A 16,106-nucleotide genomic window follows, 5' to 3' on the forward strand; every position below is an offset into this window, starting at 1 on the left:
TTGGAACAGACGTGATGATGTGGAGGCTTTTGCAAGCTTAAGCGAGCTTAGACTTAGGGGCTACGCCACTGCGGAATTCCGCACTGTGATGATTGGTCAGCTGGAAATAACTTGGTCACGCCGTAAGCTTGAATCTACCAAGAAGAGAATGAGCAAAATGAAAAGATGACCCGTGCGGATGAACAAGTTGATGATCCGAATCTTTCCGGATAGGTATTCTGCTCCAAGTATTCTGTATAAATATACCTGCTCGTTCTAGAGATCAGACACCCAGGAGTAAATAATCGCCATTACTTTACGAAATTAGGATCCTTATCCTCCGAACTTTGCATCACCCAAGTTTCTCAATATGCCAATCACAGAACTCGCCATCCCTCCTCTTAAGCAAGACCAAGCTAGTCGTGAACTTTTCACAGACAGTCTTTGGCCTACCCTCGCAACTCTCGTCAAGGGAAAGAAAGGATTGAAATTTAATACTATCGGATTAATGGTGATATCCAATGATTTGGATGTCTCTTCTGTCTTCCAACCGGTACTGGGTCTTGGTATGTCTTATTTGCCTTTACTTTTGATCGTGAGGCGAATCTTTCACACACTTTCTGTGCCATTGTCATTCTCGAACTACTATTTTAACGGAAATCAAAACAGAATGGGAAGCGGTATCGGATTTCCAAGCTGTCGTCAGTGGCGAGGAATTCGCAGCCTTCAGAGCTCGCCTGATTCCCATAGTGAGCGCCATCGTATTTCCTCAACTATACGAAACGAACGTCGGGCCTGCGACTGTTTTCGGATCTCCTCTTACTGAGGTCTTCAAGGTTAAGATTGGGGATAACAAAGAGAAGGAAGACGTAGTCAAAGAGGCTTGGCAAAAGTTCCTTAATGGAATCGGGGAAGTGGAAAGTTTGAATGGTGTCAGTCAGAATGTGGAAGAAAGAACTTTCATGGGGGCAATCGGCTGGGAGAGTGAGCAGGTACGTATTAGCTATGGAGACTTTAATAATGACGAAATTTAATCAACGAACAGGAAAGAGAGGCTACCTTGAAGAAAGGTGGTATAGAGGAACTGAAGACAAGTTTTGGAAGTTTGGAAACATTTGTGGTCAAGTTTGGTGGGTTGTGAGGACCGTGATGCTATACTGTAAAATTGGGTAGAGAAAAATCACCACTTGATCACTTTTTGGCAGACCACTTGCTCTTCGCCCCTTCCCTGAACGACTCCTACGTTTGCAGACCTCTTTACCTCGTCCACATCAACATTCAGAGTCCTCGCCCGCTTCTTCTCGGGTATCATTTCTCTGAACCTTAATCCCTCCTCCTCCATCTCCATAATCATTTGCGCTTGTGCCGCCAGCATATCCTTATTCCAGAAAACATCTTGTTGAGTACTTGGTAGCTTCAGCAATGCCAATGCTTGTCTCCGCACTGTCCAGTCTCGACAACAAAAAGCAACAAAGGCCACTGGGGGCTTCAGCGAGATGTCAAAGGTGAAGTTTGGCTGAATCATCTTGGACGACCGATGAAAAATCGGTGAGGCGTGGAAGACTATGGTTTTGAAGTCCGGGATGAAGTCATCGTAGTACATTTGGGATGTTGATACCATGCTGGCAAGCATGATTTTGTGGGCATGAGAGTGTATGTAGAGACGTGCCATTGCCTGCCATGAAGTGTCTTCCTCTTTGATACCAGCGAGCTTGTGGACAACGGTTGCAAAAGCTACGAACCAAGCGTGGAGATCTGCCGATAGTTTGGCATGTGCAGACAAATACTCTGCGCGTAACACTGCACCTTGGTAAGAGTATATGCTAGTACCAGGCGGGACTTGTGCTGCCTTCTCGGATTCATGGACCGATGCCCCCGAAGGACGAGTATCGATAGTTTCGAGGGCTGACCCCATGAAGTGACCGATCTTTCGCATAAGAAGTTCGAAGTGATTCTTAGCTTCATATATTGAGCCGAACTTGGATGGCATTCGGGTTAAAAATATACACCCTTCTGGCTCGAAGCCGCGATGTTCTGCTGTACTTCTCGTATCCGCTGCGGTAAGAATGAGAAGATCTAGCCGACCGAACGCCTGTATGATAGTGCCCTCAATAAAATGAGTTTTCTGGTGATTTCCTTTCATCTTCCGCCGAGCTTGCAACATGATCTGCTCCTGCACCAACAACTGCCCGCTTTTAGCATTGGATATTGCCAAGTCTCTCCGTCCTTGAAAACACTCAAAACAGTATATGAAAAGACAAGACAGGAGTGCCCTCCATAGATCGCGATCGAGATCAGAGATGGAAGTTCTCATGTATCTCACCGCTCTATCATACTGCTCGAGTGCGAATCTGTAGTGGTCGTCAGGGTCGCGGGGATCTGTCCGCAAACAGAAAGAAGCTTTAATCGGCCGAGACTTGTGAGCCAAGTTCAATGCACCAAGAGCAATAATGGCATGCTTAACGAACGGTTCGTCTTGAGATACTTGCAGCACTAGCCGATTCCAAAGGTAGAGTTGGAACGCCCCTGCAAGTTCATGAGCTGCTTGGTCTCGGAAAACCCGGAAGTAACGGGCCTCCCGCTCGCTACCAAAATGCAGACTATCAATCGGCTGCGGTATAATAGCTGGTAAGGGCTTGGCTTGACACTTTGGAACTGTGGAGTGTGGTTGCAGACTGTTGTCAGGTGGCTCGGACCGATGGACGGACGAGTCGTATCCACCACATTTACGCCCAAAGCCGCTGCATTTCTTGCAGAAAGGTCTATTTTCATCACATTTGACCCGTCGCAGTCTAGGTCGTTAGCTCGCAAGCCGATTCTGGGATGGTCAAAACTTACTTGCATGTTGTACAGCCAGTCTTAACCTTCAGACGGCTAGTCTTGCGCCAGACAGGTGTTGGTCCCCTGTTCATATTCCGTTCTCGGGTCTCAACATACAGAGACATAGTTTATTATCAATCAGATCCAACTATCAAGTGGAATATCGATTGAAAATTCCTATGAATGCCAACTCGATGTCAGGCAGAGGCTGTCTGACGTGCACGTGCTCATTGAGGCACAGCAAACTCGGGCTCGGGGCGGGAGATTGACCCTGCCTACTTGTATTAGTAATGTAACAGAAATGGACTAAAACTCGGAGCGCCTTGTGATTGGACATTGAATAGTTCCATGGAGCAATCGTCGTACCGCAACCACTCAAGCCGAACAGCCTCATCATGGTAAGCAAAGTGTGATCAAAATAGAAAGGTGCCAATGAACGCATGCATACTCTGGCTGGAAATTTTTGATTTGTGCTTACTCTCTCAAAAAGCTCTCGCTCTTTCGCAATCCCGAGCTCGAGGTACGAGGCTTATGTCCGTACTCAATATTGGTTTTCTTCATATAAGACCGATGCCCAGATCATTCCGCAAGTCTTCTTTCTCTCGGTGTCTCGAACAATAAATCTCAAATTATCTTGCACTTGAACTCCCCATCATGGCTCCCTCATTTCGTGTTCTCGTCATCGGGGCTGGTATTGTTGGGCTTTCCACTGCCATCTCTCTCAAGCGCAAAGGCCACAATGTCACCATCCTCGAAAAAGTCGCAAATCCTCGACCGATCGGAGGTGTAATCAATGTCCCACCAAACCCGGCTAGAGTTCTCGTGGAATATGGGCTGTATGATCTTATAGCACCGAAAGTGGATAGTCATATGAAAGGCATCCATTTCCGGAGATATGACACTGCGGAGACAATATGCCACATGGACGCAATTCTTGTAGAAGAGGATTATGGTGCTCCGTAAGCAAAAGAACCAAAAATCCTATATGCGTCTAACCTCTTGAAGTAATTGGAGACTCGCACGTAGTGATCTCCAAGAAGCCTTGATGACTGCAGCCAAGGCTGCAGGAATTGAGATTAGGCTTGGATGCCCCATCGACAGTATAGATCAAGCACTACCAGCGGCTATGTTGAAGAATGGTGAAGTCATAGGGGCCGATTTGATCGTTGGAGCAGATGGTAAATTCAGTCCTTCTGCGAGCTAATGAATCTACTAACAATATCAGGTGTCAATTCTGTCGTCCGGGAAGCTGTTCTGCCCGGGGAGAAAATTACCCGCCTAGATCATATCAGTGCTTACTACATCGATGTTGAGCGCTCTTTGCTCTCCGCTGACCAGGAAGTCTCGCCAATGCTAGACGAGAACTCGATCTGGCTTGCCCCAGGCCGCCAACTCATCGCTACAAACTTCTTAACTCGAGACCGCTTCATCATGATTTTGTCCCTCGATCAACTGCTCGGCAGTGAAGGAGACTGGACTAAGCAAGTACCAGTCTCCGATGTTGTGGAAAGGTTCAAAGGCTTCCATCCTATGGCTGCAAACGTCGTAAAGTATGTCGAGTCAGATCACTGTCTAGTCTGGCGATTCCCAGAACTTCCTAGGATCGATACTTGGGTCAGTAAAAGTGGAAAGGTTGTGATAGTAGGCGACGCCGCTCACGCCATGCTCCCATTTGCTGCTCAGGGTGCTGCCATGGGGATTGAAGACTCAGCCTGCCTTGCCGAATGTCTTGCTCGAGCAACTTCAACAGACGATATCCCGAAGCTTCTTGATATCTTTCAAAACCTTCGCCTGCCAAGAGTCGATTCTGTTCGGGACAAAGCGAGAGGCATGCACAAGATGGTGCACTTGGAAGACGGCCCGGCTCAACAAGGACGGGATAAAATGTTGAAGGCTAGGCCTTTCATGGCGGTTCCGATTGGATGGGACAAGAAGCATATTGATGATTCTCCTGGTGATACGCATCCGTTATATGATGCTTACCTGTACGGCTTCAATTCTTTTGACCATGTAAGTTGTGTTCTTTGGCGATTGGATGAGGAAGATACTGACAATCTTAAAGACTAATCGTAAACTTGACGAGGCTTTGAAAAAGTGAGAACTGGATGAGATGTAGAGCTTTCACGGACCGTGGTATCATCGTTAATTGATGAGCCGCTAGCCTGCCTCAGACAAGTGAATGTGTTAGCGGAAACGATCAGGTATTGGGAAACTTGCTGATGGTGGAAAGTGATTTGTCATTGCGAAATTTATTCACTCCTCTCAATATTAAGTAGCGTGGCTGACAGATTTACTTCGTAGTTCTATATAAAGTTATTTAGCCCCCCGACTAAGCGAGTTGGATCTTCGCTTAGGTACTCACTCTTATTGATCTCTTCCGGCGTCACTTCAGCAGCTACACATGAAGACTTCAAATAACTGAATTGAATGAGGGGCCTTACTCCAATTCAATCCAGCTCCATCCATGGTAGTTCATTTAACTTCGATTTAGTTTAACTCTGGATCATGCATATTTACCTTGATTTGAATAAGAATGCGCTGCAAATTCCTGGTGATGCTGCTGCTGCTAAGATTTGTCTTGATGCACCTCATCGAGAGACGAAAGAACTGGAGAAGTGTCGAGAGTATCTCAAACACGAGACAATACATTCATTTGAGCATATGGGGTACGTGACGTCTTGCCAAGGCGTATTTGAATTCACTGCTTCCTTGAACCTCTTCTAGTCTTAGCTTTAGTGACTCCCACAAGGCTCTCATGATGAGACTAAAACCTTTTTAAGGCGAACTTCCTTGCGATATAGCTATTTATGTCATGAACGTATCGCAACTTTAGTCATTCCACAAGCCATGGTCTCCAAAACTTATTTCATCCTTTTATAGAACCGAAGAACCATATGTGGAATGCGAAAAGCAACAAACTTCTCAGATGCTAGACCCCTTGTAGCAAGCTAGCTCCTCCTCGTAATGATGATAGACCTTAACTCAATGCTCTCCCGCGAAGTGTAATTGCCAGCATCATTCGGACTGATAAAGGAAGTATGCGGGACACTAGCTTCAGAAAGTCAGCATCAACAGTTTCCCTACTACTTTCAGAAAAAGTGAAACACACCCACTGGCTGGTCAGATGTCTTGCATAACGAGTCCCAAGTCACGAACATCACTGGTTCTGAACATTTCTGCTTCGAGAGCCAAAACCAATGGTGATGCGGATGATGTACCATGTATAATTCCTCTACAACCCGATCATTCAGCACTCGATCGAAGGGAATGAAATCCGAGCCCTTGACAGTGCGACGATCGGCAAACACAAGTGGAGCGTCTTCGACCACTGGAATGAGAGGTCGCCAGAGACTAGATTTTGTGTAATTAGATATGGAGGTTATCTTGAATTAATTTACTCACTTCACGATACGAACTCGATAATGCTCGAAGTCGAACTCATCTTGTTCCTTCTCCGTCAGGTAACGCCTCATCTTAGCTTTTCCGCTGTCGAACGATTCATCTGGCAACAATCAGTAATCTATGACGCAAAAGTATGAGGATGGAAACCTGAATGAACCACATGAGATGGATTATGAGCATGAGATCGTGGTGTCTTCGCTGTCAAGAAGTCGAAGCTTGGCTTTGAACCGCCGAAGTTGTTTTTACGGTACTGTGGAAGTCGGTGAGTCAAGTTATTAAGGTCAAGAATCAATGTACCATACTCTCCAGTCGAAGATAAAGACTTTTTCTGCACCCAGCTCAGCTTTCAAGAGCTCCGTTGATTCTGCCAAGTAACCTGCCATATTGTCTTGATGTGGACGACCCTCTTCGAAGGAATAGGCAGACTTATGGGACAGGAACTTGACGCCAGTCTTATCAATGTTCGAAAGCGTTGAATTGGAGCGGACATCTTCGATCGGTACATCATGATCGACGAACTTGCAGTTTGTTCTTGGGATTTCGGGTTCGGCATTTACCCACAGTTCGTAGGGCTTTTCATGTTTGTAGATACCCAGATCAGCGAGATGTGTCAATCGAGCCTTCGTTTCCTGTGTTTTTGAACTCCAAGGAGACCACAGGAACTGGACCATGGACATGGTGAGTATGAATTCCTTGAAAGTACGAATATAACAATGAGGATCTAAAAGCTTTGAACAAGAATGGAGAATCTGTTCAACTGCTGAAGACGTTCTGCCTCTCAAGGAAGACGCTTTGTTATTCCAGCATTCAACGTTTGAGAGCTGTACGGAGATCCTTCCGAGTCAGAAATCCTTCTGCAGAGGACTTTGCATTACACGTAAGAAGAATAGACAAGGTTGCCCTTATCTTGTGGCGGCACACGTCAGAGGAGTTTAACAAACAAGAATTCACCCTTGCGTACTTGTTTCACTTCTTGCGTAAACAGGAATTGTTCTTGCTTACAATGCGTCTGATCGTGGCACAAGATGTACTCTGAACGAAATAGGAAAATGCAATTATACAACTTTTAGTGGGGGTGTTTACGGCCGTGGATGTAAATGCGCTTGAGGGGGCACAATCTTCCCGGAGAGAGGCACGGAGACAACTCACAAGCGCCACAAAGACGGCACGGAGACGGCATAAAGTTAAATAATCAACTAAACAAGAATTCATCCTTGATTTCGAGGGCATGTGAGGGCGTAGGGGAGCTGAAACTACGGATTCACGATCCTATGGGTCAATATCAATGGCAGAAATGGACCAGCTGTCAATTTCATGACATCACAAATTTGCAGCTTGAAACGAAAAGGATGTGTCTTCAAATCGGAAATTCTTGACGAAAGCACGATACCAAAATTGCGGTGGTGAGACTAACGTGAATAACTATATAAAGCAACAACTCACCTCATCAGAAAACTTTGTCTTCATCACCTCCACAGCCGACAGAGAAGCCCAACACAATCTTCCAAATCTAGCGTCGTCAAGACTGACTTTTACATCAACATGCCTTCAGCTGACGATGGATCCGGTGGATGGTGGGCATCGATTCGAAGCCCCCTTCAAGCATTGACCTGTGAGTAACTTACCATGGCCGCTTGCAGTACATCACATCTCATCACTTTAGATATTCTCGCTCTTGGCAGTACTCTTGGCAGCTCAGTCGCAAACGCAGCTGCCATTCCCTCATCTGATCTGGTGCAACGTGATGCCAATCCAGCTGCTGCTCCAGCGCTCGAGCAGCCATGGAAGAGATTTGTTGACATCAAGGAACGTGGCCCTGAGGTTGATGCTCGTGAGGCGGAGACGGGACCTATCAGAGTCATCCGTGGAGAGGATTTCTCCAGTGGCCTTGGTGGCTAAGGAATGAAAGCGGAGTGTTATAGGCTCAACTTCAACGTAGGCCTGTAAGCAATATTTTGTCAGCATTGAGTCCTACCTCAACGTAGGCTCGTAAGTACGTGGAGGATACTTGATAGTTTTTAAAGGAGGAGAATTTGGAACTGTGGTTTAACTCGCTCTTTGCTCTCTCGGGGACTGTCTGAATGTGAAAATATTGCCCCCGTGAAAATAAAACATGCATAAAATCACTTTCTTGACGCACTGACTGCATAGGAACTTAAGAGAGATAACAAAACGGGGCCTTATTCTTGGACGGCGTTGCCAACTCGTAAATAGAGAATTCCAAGCATCCCATTGCATAGAAAATAAGAAGTCTAGTTTGGAGTTGTAGGAATATTACCCCGTTTGTGAACTACTTGCGTCCTGTGGCGAGTTAAAGGATGAGAGTGACATACAACTGCTTTTCTTTTCCGTGGAATACATGCGTGCGTCGTGTCCAGTCCAATCGGTATCCTCAGCATCTTACGGCCAGCATAAGCTTCATGCTTTCAAGAGGCGCGAGAATATAAGCGTGGGATATGTATCGTTGCGGCCCGGTACTCAATTCCGATTGGGAAAGGCTAGATTCGACACGGGAACTCTACCAGGTATACGTCATGCGTAAGTTATTCCGAAGCTTACTTGAATGTGGTACAAATATAGTGTTCGCAATTTCTATAGACATTCACGTGCCAAGCTACTCCCCTCCAAACAACAGCAGCATCATTTCAAAAGACTTGTTGCTTTTGATTATTCATTCCTCTTCAGCAGACATGGACTGGCCGCTGGATACAGAAACAATTGCAAAGCTCCCAGAGACTACAGTTACCTTTTACTGCATCAAGCGGAGTGAAAAGTACGATACGCAGAAACCATATTTCTACTCAGGTACTCTCCCCGCAGACCAAGAAGAGAACAGAACAAACTTGGAATACACCGCTGTCCCCAACGTCGTCCTCCGAGACTTACGTGGCTACGAAAGAGACCTCGATATAGAGCAACACGGTTTCCAATTCCTTGACCGGCGATTGATTTCGGAAACTGAATGTAGGAGGGAGGAGGATGTACAAGGATTCATGCTTGGGATCTCCAAGTTTACGGAAGAGAGGTTTGCAGCTGAGCTTGTATTGTGCTACGACTATAATGTAAGATTCTCGTTTCCTCACCTTAACGTCTATCCGGGAAAATACTTATGCTTATGATACGTCAATGTAGTTTCGCCGCAGCTCATGGGATTCACTAGCACCAGAAGACAAACAAGTCCCATCCGTAACAGGGAGCCACTCACTACCAGAAAAACCAGCGAAAACCCCACACGTAGGTTCGTATCCGACTCTTCCACTTCCACATCTCAACATTCACTAAATTGATGAGACCACACAAGAACCAACGGCCTCAAACGCGCAGCAGTCCACCTCATGAAGCCCGAACGAGAAAAATACCTCGATGGTACTTGGCGTATCCGTATCATGAAGTAAGCATTCCTCCCAGGCACCAAAAAGAATCTATACTCATTCCCTAGCTTTTGGCAACCACTCCACTACCCAGTCGAAGATGCACCACTAGCTTTATGCGATTACTCCTCTATCGCGGAAGAAGATCTCGTGGCTGTCGATAGAGTCTCGCCAACTTATGCTGGAGAGGTCTATTATGTGAGGCATCATAGCGGGCAGCGGTGGTACTGGCTCAGCAATCAGACTCCGGACGAGACTACGTTGTTTCTTAGTTTTGATTCGGATCCTGAGCTTGGGATAGGCCCTCCTTGTGAGTTGTGTACAAGAAAGTGCTCGAGGTAGGACAAGTGCTGATGTGATTATGATTAGTTTGCCCACATGGCTCGTTTCGTCATCCTATGGCTACGGAAGCAACGCCGCCGCGGCAGAGTATTGAGGTTCGAGTTATTGTTATCACTAAGAAAGAGGACTAAGAAGTTGGTTCACCTGGCGCAGTGGGCTCTGATATTTTCGCAAGTGGATGATAGTGATAGATGTCAATACCTATCCATGGAAAACAAGAATATTTACTGCTAACATCGTTTAGTAATTGAAGTGAATTGACTTTAATTGTTGCCAAAATCACTGTTGCTCTCATTCACTGAACTTGAAAAGACACCATAAAAGTGCAATTTCCCCATTGAACCGAAAAGCAAGAGCTTGCTTTGAAAATACACCCTCGAAACTATTGGCCAACGGATCATCAGCTAGGCCAGTTGAATCGAATGTTGTTTGTCTTGATTTGATACAGAGTAGAATTTGAAGAGAGAGGGCCTGGTCTTATATTTATAGGCCATTTAAACCTTGAATTTGAGAACGAAAGACGGATTTTTAGATTCACTCTTGCAACCAACTACCGCGAACTAGCTCATTCAACCAGAAACGAGGCTCCCTGCTCGTCCTCTCTCGCTTTCCAAGTTACAACTCCTTAGTATAAATACGTTCACTTCGCAGATCCTAAGAAACCCAACAGAATTCAACTTCACGATGGCACAGTATTGAGATGGAGACAAGCCGGGCTACCGCGCCCCATGATCATTGTTCGCACTGCTATGGTTGCTTCCAAATTCATGTTCACACTCACAGAAAACTCCAAGCAAGTCGAAAGACAGCCAGAATCACTTTCGCATCAAATTCACTGTCAAGAAACGCTCTGCTATCAATAACTAGGGATCGTCCGGCACCCTGCAAGCCAAGTCCAAAAAGAGCAAGACGAAAAACATGACACGGGCCGCGGGCGCACAACTGCATGCTTTTTTCAAGTGCCAGCTGTAGTGTTCTGTGTGTACAAAGAAGAAGTTTCGGGATCGCGAAGATCTGTATATTATATAGTGTGAGAGTACAGTCCCTCAGCACTTGCTAGCGAGGCTGCGACGCTGCCCTCGTTTTTCAGGAACATTGTAAAGTGAATTTATCTGACGTGGTGGAAGTGAATGGATAATTCCTAATCAGAAGAGGCCAAGAAGTGAATCGAGGTCTCAAACGCATGGAGCCTGCTCTCTCACATGAGAAAGTAAACCGGTGAATAAATTCTGCAGCCTTACTTCATCAGAGACTGAAGAGGAGGGGTATATGAACTGTTCACACAACCTGAATCGTTCAATTGATAGGAAACAACAAAGCATGGCTAGTAAATATCATGAAGGAGATCATGGGTCCCGTTGAGTGGGTGCCATTGTAAGATTCTTGACGCGGGGTACTAAGATTTTGAAACGCGGCTCAGAGACAGAGAGATGAGGAGTCGGTGTGAGGGGTTGTTGTCGCCAACAATATTCTTACTGTCAGCCTTTTCAGCCCACAGTCATTTGAAAAGACCTAGGAGCCAAAAAGCCTTCCCAATAACGAACCAAGGGAGGATAGCTCACCCGTGACCGCAAGCCGCCAGCCTCAGCAAACAGACTTCTTTCCAGTTGCAATACGAACAAGTACCGCGAATGGAGATATCAAGAGGACTTAACTGGAGTTTATATAATTTTCTAGAAGAGAAATTCCAGCTGCCTCGCTTGCCCCCTTACCTTGCTGCCCCCCTGCCCTACCATTCACAGAAATATTATCTAACCACCCAAAGTAAAACAAGTGAATCTAAACCCCTTGACTAAATCACTCAAATTTTCCAACCCTAAGAAGTATATAAACCCCTCCTCTCACCAAGGAAAATACTTCAACGAACTAAACCTTCATTGTGATCGCGGTTTAGGGTGCCTGCGGTTGGAGTACACAGGAGGATCCCGGCTCATGGCGTTTCGAGATTCAGCTTTTTGTCGTTAATGAAATCACTAGCTAGAAGACGAGAAATGGAAAATCGGTAGAAGATGTATGGATCTTGGGAAGCGACAGAAAGGAGTGAGGCGTTGTTGTTGTCAAGGACATTCTCGTTGTCGACTTGATAAGCCTGACGAAACACAGCTTCAAGAATTGTGTCGCACAGAAGGAAGAGCAAGGTGTGCGATTTGTCGCAGCTTGTCGCGAAATTCTCGTCCCGGCGGCAACGTGGTTAGCAAAGAGGGCACGAAACATGGCAGGTGCGATAATGCTTCTCTCGGGTTATATTGTTCATGAGAATCCATGTGTGTAGTTTATATACTCCTCCGGAGACTCCAGCCTCTCTCTAACTTGTCTCGAGTAAATATCTATGCAGTCTTTGAGGGAGGTGAATATATCTCAAAAGTTTGCACTAGAGTTGAGAAAAAGGTATATAAACCCTCGTCCTACCAAGAAAAAAAGTAAAGAAATCAGGAAGACATCAGAGAAGAAATCAGTGGTGCTGTGTTGCTTCCGAGACTGCTCTCACTACGGTCTCTTTGCGGGGAGCCGATCAGGTTGACCTGTTGGAGGAGAAGGTAGTATCTCAGTGATAATATGGGAAGAAGGCAAAATTTGAGGTTTTGTTGTCGATGGTATTCTTATTGTCAAATGGAAAAATAATAGGGGACGGGGCTGAGGAAAAAGAAAGAGAAGGTTGAAAGTGGAATCTAAGGCAGAGAACCAGTGTGGGAAATTCAATGAATTCAATAACGAAATCGTCGCTCGTTATTCTACTCAACGCTAGTGCTGGAGCACAATTACTCTACTCAATAATTATTTGAGTTATTCAATAAGTTATTCAATAATATCGGATTTAAGAAATTAGGCCGAAACAAGGGTTAAGCGAGACACTAAGCTATAATAAGCTAAAGTTTTTGGAATCGTTCTAAGCCGAGACTTTATATATAGTGCTTTAGATCGGATTAATTTAACTCTGGCTTTTATTGAATTACTCTTTGAATATGAGGGTGTTATTTAACTCTATTCAATAATTTAGTCATTATTCGAAAAGTTACTCTATTTTTACTTTACTCAGAGTTACTCACGAATTATTTAAATTATTCAATATATTTTTTCCCACACTGCAGAGAACTGAAAGACAACAAGCATACTTTGTTCTAGCTTCGGACCAGCTGTAATACCACACCAACTGCAGGCCGGGCACGGCCAGGGCACCTTGACTCTCTTTATACGAACTTCCACGGATGAAACTTCCGGGCAGAGTTGAGCGTCTTTTATATACCCGCATCACGATCAGATACTGAAAGAAATCTCCTTGTCTGCAACGCTGTTGAGTCAAAGCTCTAGTCGCTGGAAGAAGTGAATCATAAACCAACCATCTCTCCACGAAACACCCAATCCACTGCTCCCGTAGAAACCAGAGCTTACACACCAAAAGTCTATAAAAAGAGGCGACTCGACCCATTTACACAAACCATGACATTTGACCCAAAGGGAGAAGGCGAATTGGTGGACGTTGACGTCGCGAGATACTCTACTCCGGGACCCAGCTTGCTGTTTCGACGAATTTGAGGCACAAAGAAAGGAGATCTTGCCATTCACGGCATCGAGTATCCAAGTCAAGACTCGTTGTCAATATTCTAATTCTTTTCGAAAGCGTATCCCAGCATTTGATGGGAAGTGAATACCGCTAACCCGCGCCCATGAATTCGTTTCCCGCCACAAATGAGTGAGCTGCGATTCACTACCTATACATATTCAAAAGACAAAGAAATAACAAAAACCCAGAGGAAGTAATTATATAAAAGAAACCTATCCCTAAAGGCAAGTCCAAGGAATATCAACGGAGAATATATCTGGAGATAGGAGTACTTGCCGGTGCTGCTTCGATCGTGAGGGCCTGGGATCCGTGGGAGCGGAGTTGAAGCAGTGAATAAAAACACGAACACCACAACCCCCCTCCCATGCTAAGTTTCTTTCCCCGCCACAAACAAATAGGCTTAAATTCACTCATTTACCCACAACAAGTCAGAAAACCGCAAGAAAAAAAAGTATAAAAACCCCTATCCACCCCACCCATCCCCGAAACGTTGCGCCACAACCTCCTACCTAGAAGAACAACTCCCAAGGAAACGAGGACTCCGGGGGAGCGTCGAGATTCGCGACGGCCGGGAAATAACAATAATAATAGTGGGGGGTTGTTGATTTGCGGTGGATGGGGTTGGTAGTATAAATCGAATAGAGAGAACATATTAGGGAGACGTGTTGTTGCCAAGTATTTAAGGATTTTCGGATGGAAAGTTGAGATTGATGCTGTCACTTGACGAAAGTTCAGAAAACCGAAGCAGAAGCCAACTGATTGTATGAAAAGTCGGCAATGCTATTATAATTATTGTCAACAATCTTCCCACTATCACCAATGACAACGGACACCACCAGGCTCCGGCATCAGAAACGCAGAGTACGAAAAATGAATACGAAAGTCAGAACCGCATTATCATCTCCAGCAATATCCACGATTTGGGTCACTGGCAGACCTGCGAAGGAGTCGGTGAGGTTCCCGTCGGCCAATTCGAAGACCATGATGGTTCTTTTCTGGGAGGGTTTGAGGTATAGTTGAGGGGTATTTATATTTCTTGAAGGATTGAGATTGAGGGAGTTGGTAGGGCTGAAGGGAGGTGTATGAATTCACTCACTTGGATATTTGGACAACACGAGCGCTCGACCGCAGACTGGAGCCGTATCAGGAAATCGTGGAGAAGGTGAATACCAACCTCCCATCCCAACCATTAATCCTACAATACTCTATCCCCACAGAGTGAAATCTCCCACGTCCCATACTTGCGTCATCCTAACCCTCGACTCGACAGCCTCGCGCTATAACCCCCCTCTCCATACCTTCGACTTATCCGCGTCAGCTTACTCTCCTCTCGGATACAAGAATACAAGTCTGCCTCAGATCTCAACACCAAACTTCGATCGAACGATCTGTTGTACACCTCTTTTCCTTCCCCTCTTTGACTACCAACCCAGACCCCACTACCAACATCTAAGCTTTGCCGATCCGATCATCACCCATCACCCCAGCGCAACTTTCCGCATCCTCAAGCTCGCGTCTATCCAAGGGTTGTTGATCATCCATGATCTTCAACACCGTCTCATCACTCGTCTCGAGGAGTTTCGAAGCGAGGAAAGATCGGAGAAAGGGAGCGAGCGAGCGAATGATGGGTCTTCGATTGCAGTGGGGATATGATAGACAGGTTGACGGATTGAGGTGGAGAGGAGAGGGAGGTACGTCGGGAGGAGAAAAGAGGGAGGAAGTTTGACGTCGATGGGGGTGGAGATGTGAAAGGGGGAAAGAGATGTATGACGAGGACGGACGGGAAGGGGATCAACGAAAAAGAGGAGAATGAGTTCGCTTACGAGGTCACAAAGAATGGAAAACTTCTAAACTCCGGGAAAAATATACCAAACCCGAAGCAAACTATTTGCAAAAGAACACTAAAGAAAAAATCAGATTTGATGGAAAACTATAAGCGGGCATTTGGAATACATAATTACCTAGGTAGGTACGTCGTAATCAGTCCACATCTCAACGCCACACACCCAAGTATCCAGTACGTACTAGAAACCAATAGCCTTCCCTACCTAGGTGCTATCACCAATCCACCAATCCACCAACCCACTCACCTTACCATCTCACCTCCCACATCACATCACATCCCACCCACGTGCCTCACTACCTACCGCCGAAAACACTCTAGTCTCTCTCCCTCCCGTCTCCCTCTCAGCATAAGTAGCGCACCAATACCCAAAAAGCGGGAGAAGCGTTCTAGAAGAACGGGATATTCCATCCTTCCATACCAACCCTGGCGGCGATTGCGAACTTTGATTCGATGAAATCCACTCACTTACTGTCTCTGAACCCCCGTTCCCGCAATGCAATGAGTACTGTACTGCATCGAGATCCACGTTAGGCGTAACAGGCGTATTCAGCACACGAGCATGAGCATTTCTCACCTCACCTCACCTCACCTCATATACCTTTCTATCTCCATCTCCATCTCAATCACAACCCCAATCCCACAGCCTTGGCCGGAATACTTACTGTGTATGTGAGTGAGTGAGTGAGTGAGCGAGCGAGCTTGACAGCGCCCCCAACCCGCAACCCGTGCTCCAAGGAAACGCCGCCGTTGGTCCTTCCCGAGCACTCAACTCAGCCTTGGCCAT

The 16,106-nt window shown here is 45.9% G+C and overlaps 6 protein-coding genes across 6 annotated transcripts; 4 read left to right on the plus strand and 2 right to left on the minus strand.

Moving 5' to 3' along the window:
- The first annotated feature begins 167 nt into the window (after positions 1–167).
- On the plus strand, positions 168–1,303 carry LY89DRAFT_784054 (uncharacterized protein). The gene is made up of 3 exons (XM_018222749.1): positions 168–545; positions 649–971; positions 1,025–1,303. The coding sequence occupies exons 1-3, from the start codon at positions 350–352 to the stop codon at positions 1,118–1,120; spliced, it is 615 nt and encodes a 204-aa protein (XP_018069374.1). The 5' UTR covers positions 168–349; the 3' UTR covers positions 1,121–1,303.
- LY89DRAFT_720432 (uncharacterized protein) lies at positions 1,104–3,023 on the minus strand. Its single transcript, XM_018218567.1, has 2 exons — positions 2,818–3,023; positions 1,104–2,771 (listed from the first exon to the last, which is right to left on the minus strand). The coding sequence occupies exons 1-2, from the start codon at positions 2,922–2,924 to the stop codon at positions 1,160–1,162; spliced, it is 1,719 nt and encodes a 572-aa protein (XP_018069375.1). The 5' UTR covers positions 2,925–3,023; the 3' UTR covers positions 1,104–1,159.
- A 191-nt stretch (positions 3,024–3,214) lies between these two features.
- LY89DRAFT_649631 (FAD/NAD(P)-binding domain-containing protein) lies at positions 3,215–5,081 on the plus strand. The gene is made up of 4 exons (XM_018212072.1): positions 3,215–3,758; positions 3,805–3,977; positions 4,025–4,809; positions 4,862–5,081. The coding sequence occupies exons 1-4, from the start codon at positions 3,454–3,456 to the stop codon at positions 4,895–4,897; spliced, it is 1,299 nt and encodes a 432-aa protein (XP_018069376.1). The 5' UTR covers positions 3,215–3,453; the 3' UTR covers positions 4,898–5,081.
- A 666-nt stretch (positions 5,082–5,747) lies between these two features.
- LY89DRAFT_736082 (uncharacterized protein) lies at positions 5,748–6,878 on the minus strand (the record flags this gene model as incomplete). The annotated part of the gene is made up of 5 exons (XM_018220083.1): positions 5,748–5,851; positions 5,909–6,150; positions 6,202–6,301; positions 6,349–6,451; positions 6,504–6,878. The coding sequence occupies 5 exons, from the start codon at positions 6,876–6,878 to the stop codon at positions 5,748–5,750; spliced, it is 924 nt and encodes a 307-aa protein (XP_018069377.1).
- An 865-nt stretch (positions 6,879–7,743) lies between these two features.
- Positions 7,744–8,115, plus strand: LY89DRAFT_751698 (uncharacterized protein; the record flags this gene model as incomplete). Its single annotated transcript, XM_018221233.1, has 2 exons — positions 7,744–7,813; positions 7,865–8,115. The coding sequence occupies 2 exons, from the start codon at positions 7,744–7,746 to the stop codon at positions 8,098–8,100; spliced, it is 306 nt and encodes a 101-aa protein (XP_018069378.1). The 3' UTR covers positions 8,101–8,115.
- A 776-nt stretch (positions 8,116–8,891) lies between these two features.
- LY89DRAFT_736084 (uncharacterized protein) lies at positions 8,892–10,045 on the plus strand (the record flags this gene model as incomplete). Its single annotated transcript, XM_018220084.1, has 5 exons — positions 8,892–9,263; positions 9,334–9,439; positions 9,493–9,592; positions 9,641–9,882; positions 9,942–10,045. 5 exons carry the CDS (start codon positions 8,892–8,894, stop codon positions 10,043–10,045), a joined length of 924 nt encoding a protein of 307 aa, XP_018069379.1.
- Positions 10,046–16,106: the final 6,061 nt, after the last annotated feature.

This window comes from Mollisia scopiformis (assembly GCF_001500285.1).
Source record: "Mollisia scopiformis unplaced genomic scaffold LY89scaffold_16, whole genome shotgun sequence".
NCBI lineage: Eukaryota > Fungi > Ascomycota > Leotiomycetes > Helotiales > Mollisiaceae > Mollisia > Mollisia scopiformis.